Raw genomic sequence first — 14722 nt, 5'->3', positions numbered from 1 at the left:
CCTACCCAACACAAAAAAGTCTATGCGTGAATAGACTTTATGGACATAGGAGAAAAACGAGAACTCCTTACTCCTAGGTCTACTGAATCTCCACGGGTCCACCCCTCCCATCTGCTCCATAAAATCCTTAAGCACCTTGGCTGCTGCCGGCCTCCTACCAGTCCTGGACTTCGACCTATCCAGCCTTGGTTCCAACACCGTGTTAAAGTCTCCCCCCATTATCAGCTTTCCGGTCTCTAGGTCTGGGATGCGTCCTAGCATTCGCCTCATAAAATTGGCATCGTCCCAATTCGGGGCATACACGTTTACCAACACCACCATCTCTCCCTGCAATTTGCCACTCACCATCACGTATCTGCCCCCGTTATCCGCCACTATAGTCTTTGCCTCGAACATTACCCGCTTCCCCACTAATATAGCCACCCCCCTGTTTTTCGCATCCAGCCCCGAATGGAACACCTGCCCTACCCATCCTTTGCGCAACCTAACCTGATCTATCAGTTTCAGGTGCGTTTCCTGTAACATGACCACATCTGCTTTAAGTTTCTTAAGGTGTGCGAGTACTCGTGCCCTCTTTATCGGCCCGTTAAGCCCCCTCACGTTCCACGTGATCAGCCGAGTTGGGGGGCTTCCCACCCCCCCCCCCCCCCCCTTGCCGGTTAGCCATCATCTTTTTCCAGCTTCTCGCCCAGTTCCCACGCGGCTGTATTTCTCCCAGACGGTGCCCCCCCGCCCATCCTTTCCCGCACCCACTCCCCCCTTTCCCCAGCAGCAGCAACCCAGTAATTCCCCCCTCCCCCCCCCCCGCTAGACCCCCCGCTAGCGTAATTACTCCCCCCATGTTGCTCCCAGAAGTCAGCAAACTCTGGCTGACCTCGGCTTCCCCCCGTGATCACGGCTCGCCCCGTGCGGCGCCCCCTCCTTCCTGCTTCTCTATTCCCGCCATAATTATCATAGCGCGGGAACCAAGCCCGCGCCTCTCCCTCGGCCCCGCCTCCCATGGCCAACGCCCCATCTCCTCTCCCTCCCCACCTCCCCCCATCACCACCTGTGGGAGAAAGAAAAGTTACCATACCGCAGGATTAATCATACAATCCCTCTTCGCCCCCCCCCCCCCCCCACTCGTCCCACCACTTTGTCCAAACGTTCATTTTCGTAGTCCAATCATTCCAATTTTTCTTCTACAATAAAAGTCCACGCTTCATCCGCCGTCTCAAAGTAGTGGTGCCTCCCTTGATATGTGACCCACAGTCTTGCCGGTTGCAGCATTCCAAACTTTATCTTTTTTTTGTGAAGTACCGCTTTGGCCCGATTAAAGCTCGCCCTCCTTCTCGCCACCTCCGCACTCCAATCTTGATAGACGCGGATCACCGCGTTCTCCCATTTACTACACCGAGTTTTCTTCGCCCATCTAAGGACCATTTCTCTATCCTTAAAACGGAGAAATCTCACCACTATGGCTCTGGGAGCTTCTCCTGCTCTCGGTCCTCGCACCATAACTCGGTATGCTCCCTCCACCTCCAACGGACCCGTCGGGGCCTCCACTCCCATTAACGAGTGCAGCATCGTGCTCACATATGCCCCGACGTCCGCCCCCTCCACACCTTCAGGAAGGCCAAGAATCCTCAAGTTGTTCCTCCTTGCGTTATTTTCCAGTGCCTCCAACCTCTCCACAGATCGTTTCTGGTGTGCCTCCTGTATCTCCGACTTCACCACCAGGCCCTGTATGTCGTTTTCATTCTCTGCTGCTTTCGCCTTCACGACCCGAAGCTCCTGCTCCTGGGTCTTTTGTTCCTCTTTCAGCCCTTCAATCGCCTGTAATATCGGGGCCAACAACTCTTTCTTCATTTCCTTTTTTATCTCCTCCACGCAGCGTTTCAAAAACTCTTGTTGTTCAGGGCCCCATATGAAACTGCCACCTTCCGACGCCATCTTGGTTTCTGCTTGCCTTCCTTGCCGTTGTTCCAAAGGATCCGCTGCAATCCGGCCACTTTCCTCTCCTTTTTCCATCCGTGTCCAGGGGGGAACACCCTTCTGGTTTACCGCACGGTGTTTTCAGCCGTTAAAATTGCCGTTGGGGCTCCTATCAAGAGCCCAAAAGTCCGTTTCACAGGGAGCTGCCGAAACGTGCGACTCAGCTGGTCATCGCCGCACCCGGAACTTTTGGGGGTTTCTCATCTGCGTTTCCGAATATAAATTGGGGGTCTGGTCTGGTCCCGTAACAGGAGAAAGGGAGGCACTTACAGGCATGCACTGGGGTACATGCAACAACCCACTGTGTTCATGGGAGGCCAAGCCAAAACTACAGTCACACAACAGCACAGACTAGGAGCAAATCTGGAATGGCCTTTGGTGTCAGAAGTGTCTCAGTGAGAAGCTCTCTCGCCTCAAGATGGTTCAAGACCCACTCCAGAGCACCTAGTACTTCAGCGGAGTACCGAGGGAGTGTTGCACGTTTAGAGGGGCTGTCTTTCAGAGGAGACGTTAAACCGAGGCCTCGCCTGCCTTTTCAGGTGGACGTAACAATATCCTAGCGAACTGCTGGAGCAACAAATGGATCAAAACCTAAATTAGACCAACTGATCATTCGTCACCTCTGCCTGTGCATTGGAGCTTGCATATGCAAATTTGCTGACATTTCCCACACTAAAACATTTATTTCTAAAGTACTTCACTAGAAAATCCAATCCAATACACATTGGGACATCCGGAGGTCACGAGAGGCGCGACATAAATGCAAGTCTTTCATTCTTACTTTCGATAGCTCAGTATATCATTTCTTGAACTACCAGGACACCGGATTCGGTAGCTTCTTGGAAACATAGCAGGATACTGGCCTGCAACATGTTACCACTTTTAAACAAAAACTCACTGACCTCATCAGGATCCTGTGATAATCCTTGCTTGCCAAAGCAGGTTTAAAAAGTAACGCAGTGTGCATTTTTGTGTGAAAGCATCCTTCACATGGTGGAGGAACACCGGATATTTTGAATGCCTCACTGAACGCTTCAACCATTTGGGTGTTTGCAAAATGATCCCGTCAACTGACTGCACTGCGAACTTTCGATTTTCAATTTTAAAAAGCCAAAAAGGAAAAATACACACATTCACCACAGGGTCTCTTCATTCCCAGCAGAACTGATGAAAACCGCGTTTGAGGGTGATCGCGCAAGAGGCCACGACGAACGGGTCTGAGGTATTAAGAGGAAAGGCCACTGGAGCATGCAAATCTGTTAACTCTTAAGTGGGGGAGCTCTTACTCGGTCTCCCCCATAGGCTCCCCTCACTCTTCCTAGAACCGTAGAATCAAACAGCTCAATAGGAGGCCATTTAGCCCATTGTGTAGGTGCTGGCCCTTCTGAAAAAGCTATCCAACCATTTCCAATCCCCTGCTCCCCCCTCCCCCTGATGATTTCCCCACATCACCTATGCAGTTCCCAACTTTCATATTCATTGTTATAATAGACATATACCCTTGACACTTGGGAGAGATGTGGATTTAAGTTTTTCAATCTTGCTGGGTTCGTTCTGGTGCTGTGCAGACTGTAAAAAAAAGGGGGGCGGGGAGGAGGCATCAGAACATGGGAGCTAAAATATCACTCGGCACCATATCCCAGCCAAGAGGGTGGAAAGGCAGCGTCCATCAGAGCCCCTCGTTAGTGCCAATCTCAACGTCTGCCTGGAGAGGTGGAAGGGTCAAACATCAGCATTGCCACCTTCACCCTACAGCGCCACCATCACATATCCGCTGGTGCGAATGACAGTGGCAAAGTTCAGATGGCAGCAACCCCGTCCCCAAGGAATGGGGTGACCGGGGGAGTGGGGGGCTCATTCAATCTTGTGCCGGTGCTCTGATTCTCAATAACCTTTTAGAAAATCTTCTCTTTCAAATATTTACCACTTTGCTTTTAAATAAATCTATTGAGGATTTCTGCTGTCACCGCTGCTTCGTGAAGAGAAACCCGGGTCTCAACAACCCACCATTTTTGTTTTACTTATTCACTGGCCAGGCCAACATTTATTGCCCATTCCCAATTGCACTGGAGAACGTGGTATTGAGCCTCTTTCTGGAACCACTGCAGTCCATGGAGTACTGATACATCCACATATCAGAAGCTGGTTTGTTCACTGATGAATGGAGATTTAAGTTTGCAACTCCTCGGATAACAAGGCAGCTCGTGCCCACATGTAGCAAGACCTGGACAACGCTGTGCGTGAGCGAGTTCCAGTTTTTTTGACCCGGCTACAATGAAGAAATGGTGATATATTTCCAAGTCAGGATGGTGTACGACTTTGTGCTTCTGCTACCCTTGTCCTTCCGCCTGGCCGTAAGGAATTGAATAAACGAATGTGATATAAATGAAATGAAACGAAAATCGCTTATTGTCACAAGTAGGCTTCAAATGAAGTTACTGTGAAAAGCCCCTAGTCACCACATTCCGGCGCCTGTTCGAGGAGGCTGGTACAGGAATTGAACCATGCTGCTGGCCTGCCTTGGTCTGCTTTCAAAGCCAGCGAATTAGCCCTGTGCTAAACAGCCCCTAAAATAGTTAGTTCAAATATTAGTTACAGTAATGTAGATAGTAGTGAGTTCACAAAGGACAAAGGAATTCAGAAAGCATGGCAAGGAGGATGGGGAAAAGGATGCTGGGTAACAAGAGGCCCAGGGTTAAGGAATGCGAAGTGAGCCAATCAGGATATATGGCCAGGTCAGGAGGGGTACAGGATGACCGATGGGAATCTTGTATGTGAAACCTGATGCCATTTGAATGTATTTGGAGAGATTTCTTTGTCTCCGACCTCACTCGGTTCTAGGGTTCCAGGAGACAGCTTCTGTGTTCTGAATCTCTGTGGAGCGAGTCAGCCTTGCAAGTTGGTTAAAATAAATAATACTATACCTACAAATCCATCTCGAGTTTTATTGAGGCCAGATGGACGGGTAAAGATTTCAATATTGTCAGCCAGGTTTGCGGGTTTGATAGGTACAGTTGAAGGAGCCCCGGGTGAGTTGCTGCAGTGTATCCTTTCAATGGTGCACACTGTGCATTGGTGGTGGAGGACGTGAATGGGCTGGTTTGGCCTGGATGCTGTTAAGCTTCATGAACCTTGATAGAGCTGCACATGTTCGGGCGAATGGACACTATTCCATCACACTCCCGACTTGTGCCTTACAGGTGGTGGATGGGCGTTGGAAGAGTCTGTAGGCCCATTAATCGACACAGAATTCCCAGACTCTGACCTGTTCTTGCAGCTACAGTATTTATATGGCTGGCCCAGCTTAGTTTCTGGTCAATGGTGAATTGCCCCCAAGGATGTTGATGGGGTGGGGGTGGTGGGTCCAAATATATGTTAATGCCAATGAATATCATGGGTTGGTGGTTAGATTCACTCTTGGTGGAGATAGCCAATGCCTGACACTTGTGTGGCACAAATGCCACTTGGCACTTGTTAGGCCAAGTCTGAATGTTGTCCAGGTCTTGCTACATGTGTGCATGGGCTGCCTTGTTATCCGAGGAGTTGCAAACTTAAATCTGCATTCACCAGTGAACAAACAACATCTGATAGGTTGGTGAGAAAGTTATTGAGAAAACAACTGAAGGTAGTTGGCCCCAGGAAATGTCCCAGAGGGGCTCATGCAGCGATGTCCGGAGTCTGTGCTGGTTAGCATCTAGCGGTCAGAACCATCTTCCTCTGCGCAAGGTAGAAGTCCAACCAGTGGGGTAACCCCCCCCCCCCCCCAACCCCAACTAATTCTCACCGACTTCAGTTTTACGAGGGCTCCTTGATGCGGAAAAGGGTAAAAACAGCAATGTTATTGCACCACGATCACCTCCAACTCCCACGTCACCCCTGAACATGTATTTGTCTTTCTTTCTTTAAAAAAAAAAATCATTCAAAGGCTCCGCTGGCTAGGCCAGCATTCATTGCCCTTCCCCAATTGCCCCCGAGAAGGTGGCGGTGAGCTGCCTTCTTGAACCACTGCAGTCCACCTGGTAAGCCATCTGTCGATCAGAATGCCCAAGAATGGGTACCCAATATCATAGTGCGAGCCACTGAAGCACTTGGATGGCAGCGGTTCAAGGAGAGGACTCTCAGGGCAAGTAGCGATGGGCAACCAACACAGCCGGGGCAGAATCTCGAGAAAGAAAATGAGAATTCCACATGAAAACAGGAAATACTGGGAACACCCAGGAGGCCTGGCAACATCTGTGACAAGAGAGAGAGAGAGAGCTAACATTTCAGGTGGGTGACTTCTCATCATCCTTGATGGATCTATATTTTGTTAATATATTTACGTGTAGCTGCACGTACTGTATGATATGTCAATCATACAGAACTTGAGACTGAGTTTCTTGAGTGAAGACAAGTATCTTTATTTATGTCAGTTTCAAAGTCTATTGACGCAAGTCAAATTTTATACAGAATTTAAAAGTTGTTTGTCCATCGCAAATACAGATGATTGAGTTGAATTCAAGATACAATTCAGTTCGGGGAAATTACTTCAGACCAAAATGCACAATACAAAACTGGGACGAAAGTAAATAGCTGGTTGCAAAGCAAAGTAGAAGTACGTTAAAATGAATTCCGAGCGAGAGAGACGAGAGCTTAAAGATGATTTTGGAGTGCGCGAAAGAGAGAGAGAAAGTTCTCTCCCTTTCTCATAAGTAAAACATAATTGTTAAGGTTCTATCCCCTTTCTAACAGTTATTGGGTTAAAATATTTATAATTCATTTAATTCGATGATATGTCGATCAAGTTGTAAGAGATAATGTAGCATGGGAAAACCATCTAATGTTGCAACCAGCTTCACACCATGTTTATAACAATGGATCTATTCTATAACCTGGCTCGTCAGTCTTAACACTGGCTTTCTTATCAGATCTTTCTCATGCTGTCAGCATTGTCTGCTGTTATGGTTTAATATGATTTTTAACAATAAAACGTTACTAAATCATTTCTTCCCTTAAATCTTTATTTACCTGTAATAAAGTAGCTTTCTATCAGTCCTGCAACATTAACTCGGTTTCTCTTTCCACGGGTGCTGCTGAGTATTTCCAGCATTTCCTTCATTTATTTCAGATTTGCAGCATTTCTTCTTTTGGAAAACAATCCCCCAACTTTGTCTCTTGATCCCCAGCTTGAATTTATTCTCGTCACCAAATCTGCCCCATCTCTATCTGGCAGATGCTTCACCAATGGGTTAACCATGCAAGGAGCTCACTGACATAGATACATAGAAGATAGGAGCAGGAGGAGGCCTTTTGGCCCTTCGAGCCTGCTCCGCCATTTATCACGATCATGGCTGATCATCCAACTCAATAGCCTGATCCTGCTTTCTCCCCACAGCCTTTGATCCCATTCTCCCCAAGTGCTATATCCAGCCGCCTCTTGAATATATTCAAAGTTTCAGCATCAACTACTTCCTGTGGTAACGAATTCCACAGGCTCACCACTCTTTGTGTGAAGAAATGCCTCCTCATCTCTGTCCGAAATGGTTTACCCTGAATCCTCAGACTGTGACCGCAAGTTCTGGACACACCCATCATTGGTAACATCTACCTGTCTAGTCCTGTTAGAATTTTATAAGTCTCTATGAGATTCCCCCCTCATTTTTCTGAACTCCAGCGAGAACAATCGCAACTTAGTCAATCTCTCCTCATGACAGTCCCACCATCCCTGGAATCAGTCTGGTAAACATTCGCCGCTGCACTCCCTCGGGAGCAAGAACATCCTTCCTCAGAGAAGGTGAACAAAATTGCACACACAATACTCCAGGTGTGGCCTCACCAAGGCCCTGTATAATTGCAGCAACACATCCCTGCTTCTGTACTCGAAACCTCTCGCAATGAAGGCCAACATACCATTAGCTTTCTTTACCATCTGCTGCACCTGCATGCTTACCTTCAGCGACTGGTGCACAAGGACACCCAGGTCCCACTGCACACTCCCCTCTCCCAATTTACAACCATTCAGGTAGTAACCTGCCTTCCTGTTTTTGCTTCCAAAGTGAAGAACCTCACACTTATCCAAATTATACTGCATCTGCCATTGGTTTGACCACTCGCCCTACCTGTCCAGATCATGCTGTAAGATCCCTGCATCCTCGTCACAGTTCGCCCTCCCAGCTAACTTGGTGTCATCTGCAACTTTGAGATGTTAAATTTTGTTCCCTCATCCAAATCATTAATATATAATGGAAGACGTACAAGTGCACAATACTGGCCGGCGCTCGAAGGCCAAGAAATCAGCCTGTCCTCATCCAAGACACAGAAGTACCCCAGAACATAAAATAAGTCTGGGTTTAGGCCATACAGTCGTTCCAGCCGTCTACGTCTTTCAACATGGCTGATCTCCAATATCATTCTACTTCCCCAGCCAATCTCCATATTCCTCGATTCCCTTAGCATCCAAAAATCTACTGATCTTCAGAATCCTTACAGTGCTGAAAGAGGCCATTCGGTCCATCGAGTGTACACCGACCCTCTGAAAGAGTACCCCATCTCTGTAGAAGTCAATATTTTTCCTGCTTCTTGAATGTGGTAGAAAGACTCAACAAAGTTCGTTCCGACAAAATAACTCGTCTTTATTTACGAAAAGACTGCATGCAGTATTGGCTGCAACTTGGAGTTTAGAGAGCAGTTGTTACAAACTGCTAATTCCTCCTCAAGTCCGCGCTTACACAAAGAATCAGTTCAGTATTTATGCATTATCATTATCAGTATTGCGTGACTACAGCTTATTCAGGAATTTGATCAGTAGTAGAAACATAAGCAATGTCATAAATCATGGCACAACCTGCTGACCTCCTAGAACTCTTTGCCTCATCACTCATACCCTTATCTTGTCCTTTGATAGAACATTAAAAGGTCGGTGACTCCTTCATCTCTGACCTTATCTTGTCTTACTCATACAGCCCTGGGTCATGAGGAGTTAATCTTATCAAAATTTACAGAGCTCAGGCATTTTGGAATAGCTTGATCTTATTCGTGCTTTAAGTTATGCAGAGTCAGCCTTATCAGGTCTTACAGGGGTCTGGAATATTGGAATAGCTTGGTCAGTTTTTCTTACATTGTACCAAGTAGTTGACCAATTTTCCCATCATGCCATTACTTAATTCGTACAACTTCACACCTCGGCCCACTCCTCCGCCCTATCCCTGTGACCCCATAACCCCATCTAACCGTTGGACACTAAGGGGCAATTGATCATGGCCAATCCACCTAAACTGCACATCTTTGAACTGTGGGAGGAAACTGGAGCACCCGGAGGAAACCCACACAGACATAGGGAGAATGTGCAAACTTGGCAGACACCCGAGGTTGGAATTTCATCCTGGTCCTTGGCGCTGTGAGGCAGCAGTGCGAACCACTGTACCAGCCTCTTAGTCTCCAATCGACTCATTGGATTAGGATCCACAGCTCTCTGAACAATAGAATGTGAGCCATTCACTGTTGGCTAACATTCGGGTGGAAGTGTTCATTTATTATAAAAACAGTGACAGATGCAATAGCTCTGGGGCCCTTAATTTTCCAACTGGAAAGTCTGTATTCTGTAGACCAATCAAATCACAACGTCAATCCGCCAAGACCACTTTGCAGAAAAAGCCAGCACAACATGTTTCCACTGTGAATGGACGACTGCATTCCAAATATACATCTGCCCAGAAATTCGCATTTTGACTCCAGCTCTGAATTCCCCTGATCCATGACCAGAGTAGAATCCCCAACAGTTACTCTTCAGGAACACAAACACTCTCGAAAGATCATAAATAATGGTATTCATGCTTCACATCTTTAAAGAGGTGGCTTTGAGGGCCACATTGGAGTAAGGAATTTATAAAGAACTGCAATTTCTTTTCAAAAGAACAATTCTTGGCAAAGGCAAAATGAATTCCAAATGGTAAAACTGTAAGGAAAGCCAGACAGCCAATGCTAACTTGTGTATCTAAACTAAACTACAGATCCACATGTAGCAAAACATGGAACTCATCATTTAAGGAGTCAATAAGCTCTATCTGCTAGGCGGAGCAGAAGACCGTGTCCCACTCACTGCCTCAGTCCTACACCGCTCTCCTGCTCCTTGCAACTCAGGCCAGCATTACCCAATCACCGTTTACTCTGAAGTAGATTTGCCTTTCAACGCCCTTCGTTACCTTCTACACTCAATGCGGCTCTCCAGTCCTTCCTCACCTCTCACTCCCTGCTCTGATACCAGGATTCCATCTCTTGGAACCATCTCCAGGCCTCTGCCATATTAACACCACCTCAAAACCTTCACACAGCCACTGCAAACCCCCAAAGTAATAACACTCCCAGATTTGACAACAAGTCTTCCCTCTTCCCTGCATTAACAGGGGGGGGGGGGGGGGATCTCTGCTGTTCATTCAGCCCATCCACAGGCCAGGAGTCAGCAGATACATAAATGGAACACTTCTGCCTCGGTCATCAGAATCATTCCGCTACAAGCAACCCGCAAAGGGGCAGACAGATGGTTCATCGCAGGGTAGGCCTGCCATCCAGTGGTACCCAACTCCCACGGAAATTAAACAGACACCATGCCAAGGGGGCTTCCATACTTGACCCTGGAAAGGAACACAAAAGGCTTTTCCCTTGAGGCATGTCACCCAGCAACAATGAAGAGTCGAGGTGAACGAGGTACACTTACTTTAATCCCCTGCAGCCTAAGAGGCACTTGCACTGTGCACAACTTGCTATTCCTCCATGGCCAAAGCTATTGAAGGAGGGGAGGAGATGCTGAGGGTTGGAATGTCAAACCCATGCAGACAATAGTGATGCGGAGGGTGATCCAGGCACAGTGAAAACACAATGTCATCGCAGAGGCCATCAATCAGCTGAGGAGAAGAGGCTTACCTTGCAGGGGAAGAGTACAGCCGAAGCCACTTTCTCCATGGCCAGGTTGCGAATGCTGGGGGTGAGGGAGCCCCTGCAAGTGGGGCAACAGGTCAGCTTCTGGCGGCAGCTGTTGCACACCAAATGGCCGGCCTGGCATTGTAGGATCGGCGGTAAGACGTAGTCGAAGCAGACGGGGCACTCGAAGAGCGAGGTCAGTTCCTGAGCGGCGGCGGCGGCAGCAGCGGCCACCGCCGCCGCCTGGTGATGGTGCAGCGGCGGAGGGGGGGAAGCCACACCGATGATCGCCGCCGTCCCGCAGCCGCCCACGGCCCCGGCGGCAGGGAGAGCCGCCGCCGCCGAGGAGGAGGAAGCCGCCGCCGCCAGGCCGCTCGGGGCCGGGGAGGGAACCGTGTGCTTGCCGCTCTTGCCCGCTCCGGCCGGTGGAGGGTGGCTCATGGCTGGCGAGGGCACGGGGATCCCTCTGCCACCTCCCCCCCGGGCTCCAGCCCCCCTCGGGGTTCCTGGCTCCGCTTCCAGCCGCCGCCGAATGTTTAGAAACAAAAAAAAAAATCGCAACACCGCGTTCTAGAACCTTGCAACACCAGCGCCGTGACGTCAGCCTGGGGAAGCCCCTGCGTCACGTGGGCCCCTCTCCATTCATGGAATTTTTCCAGCGCGCGGGGGGCAGGCCATTCAGCCCATCGTGCCCATACTCACCACTGTAATGCAGGTCAATCTCCACATCGGTAACCTATCTGTCTTCGGCCACCCCCTCAAACTCCAGGACCCGTTCCCTGTAGAGCGCAAACACTCTGATGTATGACACCCCGCCTCCTGTCTGGGTCCTCTCTCGTCTGTGATATGGTACGAATAAAGTAATGGCATGATGGGAAAACTGGTCAATGGGAAGACTGGTCAAAATATTTGATACAATGTAAGAAATGTTGCCCTAACCATTTCAGACCCCTGTAAGACTAATAAGGCCCACTCTGCATAACGTGAAGTATGAATAAGATCAGAGAAGGTCAAGCCATTCCAAAATACCGGACCTCGGCAACTCCTGATAAGACTAACTCGTCATAACCCAGGGCCGCAGGAATAAGACAAGATAAGGTCAGGAAGAAATAAGTCTCCGCCGACCTCTCAATGTTCCCTCCAAGGACAAGATAATGGCATGAGTGATGTGACAAAGAGCCCAATAAGGTCAGCGGGCATTGCTTCCGTTTCTACTTCCGATCGAATTCCTGACTAAGCTGTAGTCACGCAGTCTTGATAATGATAATGTATAAATACTGAAGTGATTTTCTGTAAAAGTGCAGACTTGAGAAGGAATCAGCAGTTTCACTAACTACTCTCTGACCTCAGGTTTCAGCCATTACTGCATGCAGTCTCTTTGTAAATAAAGCCTTGTTATTTTGTCTCAACGAGCGTTGTTGAATCTTTCTACTACAGAAGCAGGAAAATATTGACTACAACACGTCTGTTGTGGGACGTCCTATCCTGCGGGGACAGGGAGAGGGCATTGTGAGCCACACACTTCATACATCACGGCATGGGGGGGTCATGCGTGTGCACCGCCTCTGGCCATGGGTGGGGTGTGCAGGTGAGTGCCATGGTGTGCTGGGGTGGGGGTGGAGGTGCGATGTCAACCGCGGGGGGGTGGGCATTGCAGGGAGTGTGGTGGCAGATGGGACCGGTGCCAGGGAGACAATGCCAACTCAACCATGCGGCCCAGTAGACGTTGTTGAGCGTCTTGCTGTGGTGGTCTTCCTGGTGAAACTCCCTGTGCTGATGGCCGCTGCCACTGTCTCCCAGGTGGCACAGGCTGCCCTTTGGCTGGCTTTCCGACTCCCTCGAACGAACAGGGTGTCCCGTCTGGACTCCACGATATCCAACTGTCTGGCCAGGTTGGCTTCTCCGAATCGTGGAGCTGGTCTGCGCAGTGACATGGCTATTTGCTCTCTCGTGTTCGCTCTGCGGGATCAGTTTAAGTGCTGCTCCCCCTTGTTAGCGGGAAGCTGCTGAGCACAGTCCAGGCAAATCAGCTGCCGGGACAGTCATTTGCGATGTGCAGCCCATGGGGTATCATTAGTACCATTAGATTCATTAGATTCCGGTGACAGCCTCGCTGGATCAGGAAACACCTGGCTGTTCCCGCTCACTACCGCAGTTTCCGGTGGATCACACCCGAGGAGACATAAGACCCAAGGTCCATTTAGTTCACCTTCTGGTTTAGCACAGGGCTAAAGAGCTGGCTTTTAAAGCAGACCAAGGCAGACCAACAGCACGGTTCAATTCCCGTACCAGCCTCCCCAAACAGGCGCCGGAATGTGGCGACTAGGGGCTTTTCACAGTAACTTCATTTGAAGCCTACTTGTGACAATAAGCGATTTTCATTTCATTTGGTGGTCAGCGACCGCAGAGAATCTGGTCAGAGCCAAAAAGTTGGAAGTCTGCCGGCAGGTGCCATCTTCCGATGGTGGGTTGGTCATCCTGCTGGCAGGTGACATGAATGCCATTTGCAGCTGATGAATGCACCTACTGCCACTGTCCAATCAGGCCTTCCAATCTTGGGTCACGCCAGTGGGAAAGTATGTCGGCGTCAAACACGACTGACTAAGGCTGGAATGCACAAGGTGGTCCTCAGTTGAACCGGAGACTTTGTGGTGAGCACAACAGGCAAAGCCGACCTGCCACGGTGCTGCCCTGCTCCTAATGTACCGCACAACAGCCTGCCGGGCTAACCGGGCCTGCCCTCCACCTCCGACCCCCAATGGCTCACACCAGCGTCTAACTGGACAGCTCCGTGCTGTGAGGCTTATGCAGCCACAGCCGCAAAGATCCGAAGTTCCACCGGTGTGGGTTGCAAGGTGGGGGCAGATGAAGACAAGGGTGGGGGGGAATGTGGAAGGAGGGCTATGCAAGAAGGGTGGTGGGCTAAGAACAAACATAGGGGCCAATGAGGAAGGAGAGCTGTCCAGGGTGGGATGGTTTGTGGGGGAAGGGAAACACTGGGGGCCAATGAGAAAGGAGAGCTGTCCAAACTGGGGGGGGGGGGGGGGTGGGGGGAAACACTGGGGTCAATGTGGAAGGGGGACTGCAAAGAGGGGGCAGGTCAAGAGCAAAATCTAGGGGCCACGATGGCAGGCAGAGGGACAAAGAAGTTAATGAAGAAGACAATCAATGGAAGGCAGAGGGAAGGGAAGCTGGATCTGACAAGGCTGAATGACACACAGACAAACAAGGGGGTCTGAGGGATAGTACAAGTATTGCTGGCAGGGATGCACACAGACTGCAGATTATGGGGTGCTGTCACTGTCCATAGTTCTCTTTGGAAACAGGAACTAGGTCAAGACACCAGTTTTGGGGCTGCAGACAGGAGTCACAGAGTGCAGATGTTCCTGCTGTGAAATGGTAAGGAATCAGAGATGATTGGGAGTCCAGGGTCTACGTGGATCTCAGTCTGAAGTCAGAGAAAGGAGACAGTGCAGAAAAGCAGTGACTATGCAGCAGGAGCTATCATTGGCAGCATGGTGGATCCCAGCTGCAGCGAGGGACAAGGGCTGTGTGCTCCAAAGGAAAAATGCATAGCTTGGTGTGCAGGGATAGGAGTATGACAATGTCCAACACCATAACGACGGGATCCAGTGTCAGCGGGAGAAGCTAGCATCTCTACCTGCTCATTGAGGTTTCAGGTAAACCATAGGCACGGGGACAGTGAGGGAAGGAAGGTCAAACTCCGTCCTGTAATAAAGCTGCAGCACCGCCATCTCGATACTCAGGTAAAATGGTGTCATCCAAAACCGAAAGTAAGATCGGTTCTGTCTGGGAAGGGAATGATGAAGTGTGGGAGTACTGCTAAACTGGG

The 14722-nt window shown here is 49.5% G+C and overlaps 1 protein-coding gene across 1 annotated transcript in view; it reads right to left on the bottom strand.

The window, feature by feature from the left end:
• LOC140389585 (E3 ubiquitin-protein ligase SIAH1-like) overlaps nt 1-11472 on the bottom strand; it is a 40053-nt gene extending 28581 nt beyond the window's left edge. Inside the window, exon 1 of the mRNA XM_072473840.1 lies at nt 10873-11472. Within this exon, the coding sequence (XP_072329941.1) occupies nt 10873-11310 (438 nt within the window). The 5' untranslated portion in view covers nt 11311-11472. The remainder of the gene's footprint in view (nt 1-10872) is intronic.
• Between the last annotated feature and the right edge of the window lie 3250 nt (nt 11473-14722).

Source organism: Scyliorhinus torazame, chromosome 14, assembly GCF_047496885.1.
Source record: "Scyliorhinus torazame isolate Kashiwa2021f chromosome 14, sScyTor2.1, whole genome shotgun sequence".
Classification (NCBI taxonomy): Eukaryota; Metazoa; Chordata; class Chondrichthyes; order Carcharhiniformes; family Scyliorhinidae; genus Scyliorhinus; species Scyliorhinus torazame.
This window is presented reverse-complemented; position numbering and strand designations above follow the sequence as displayed.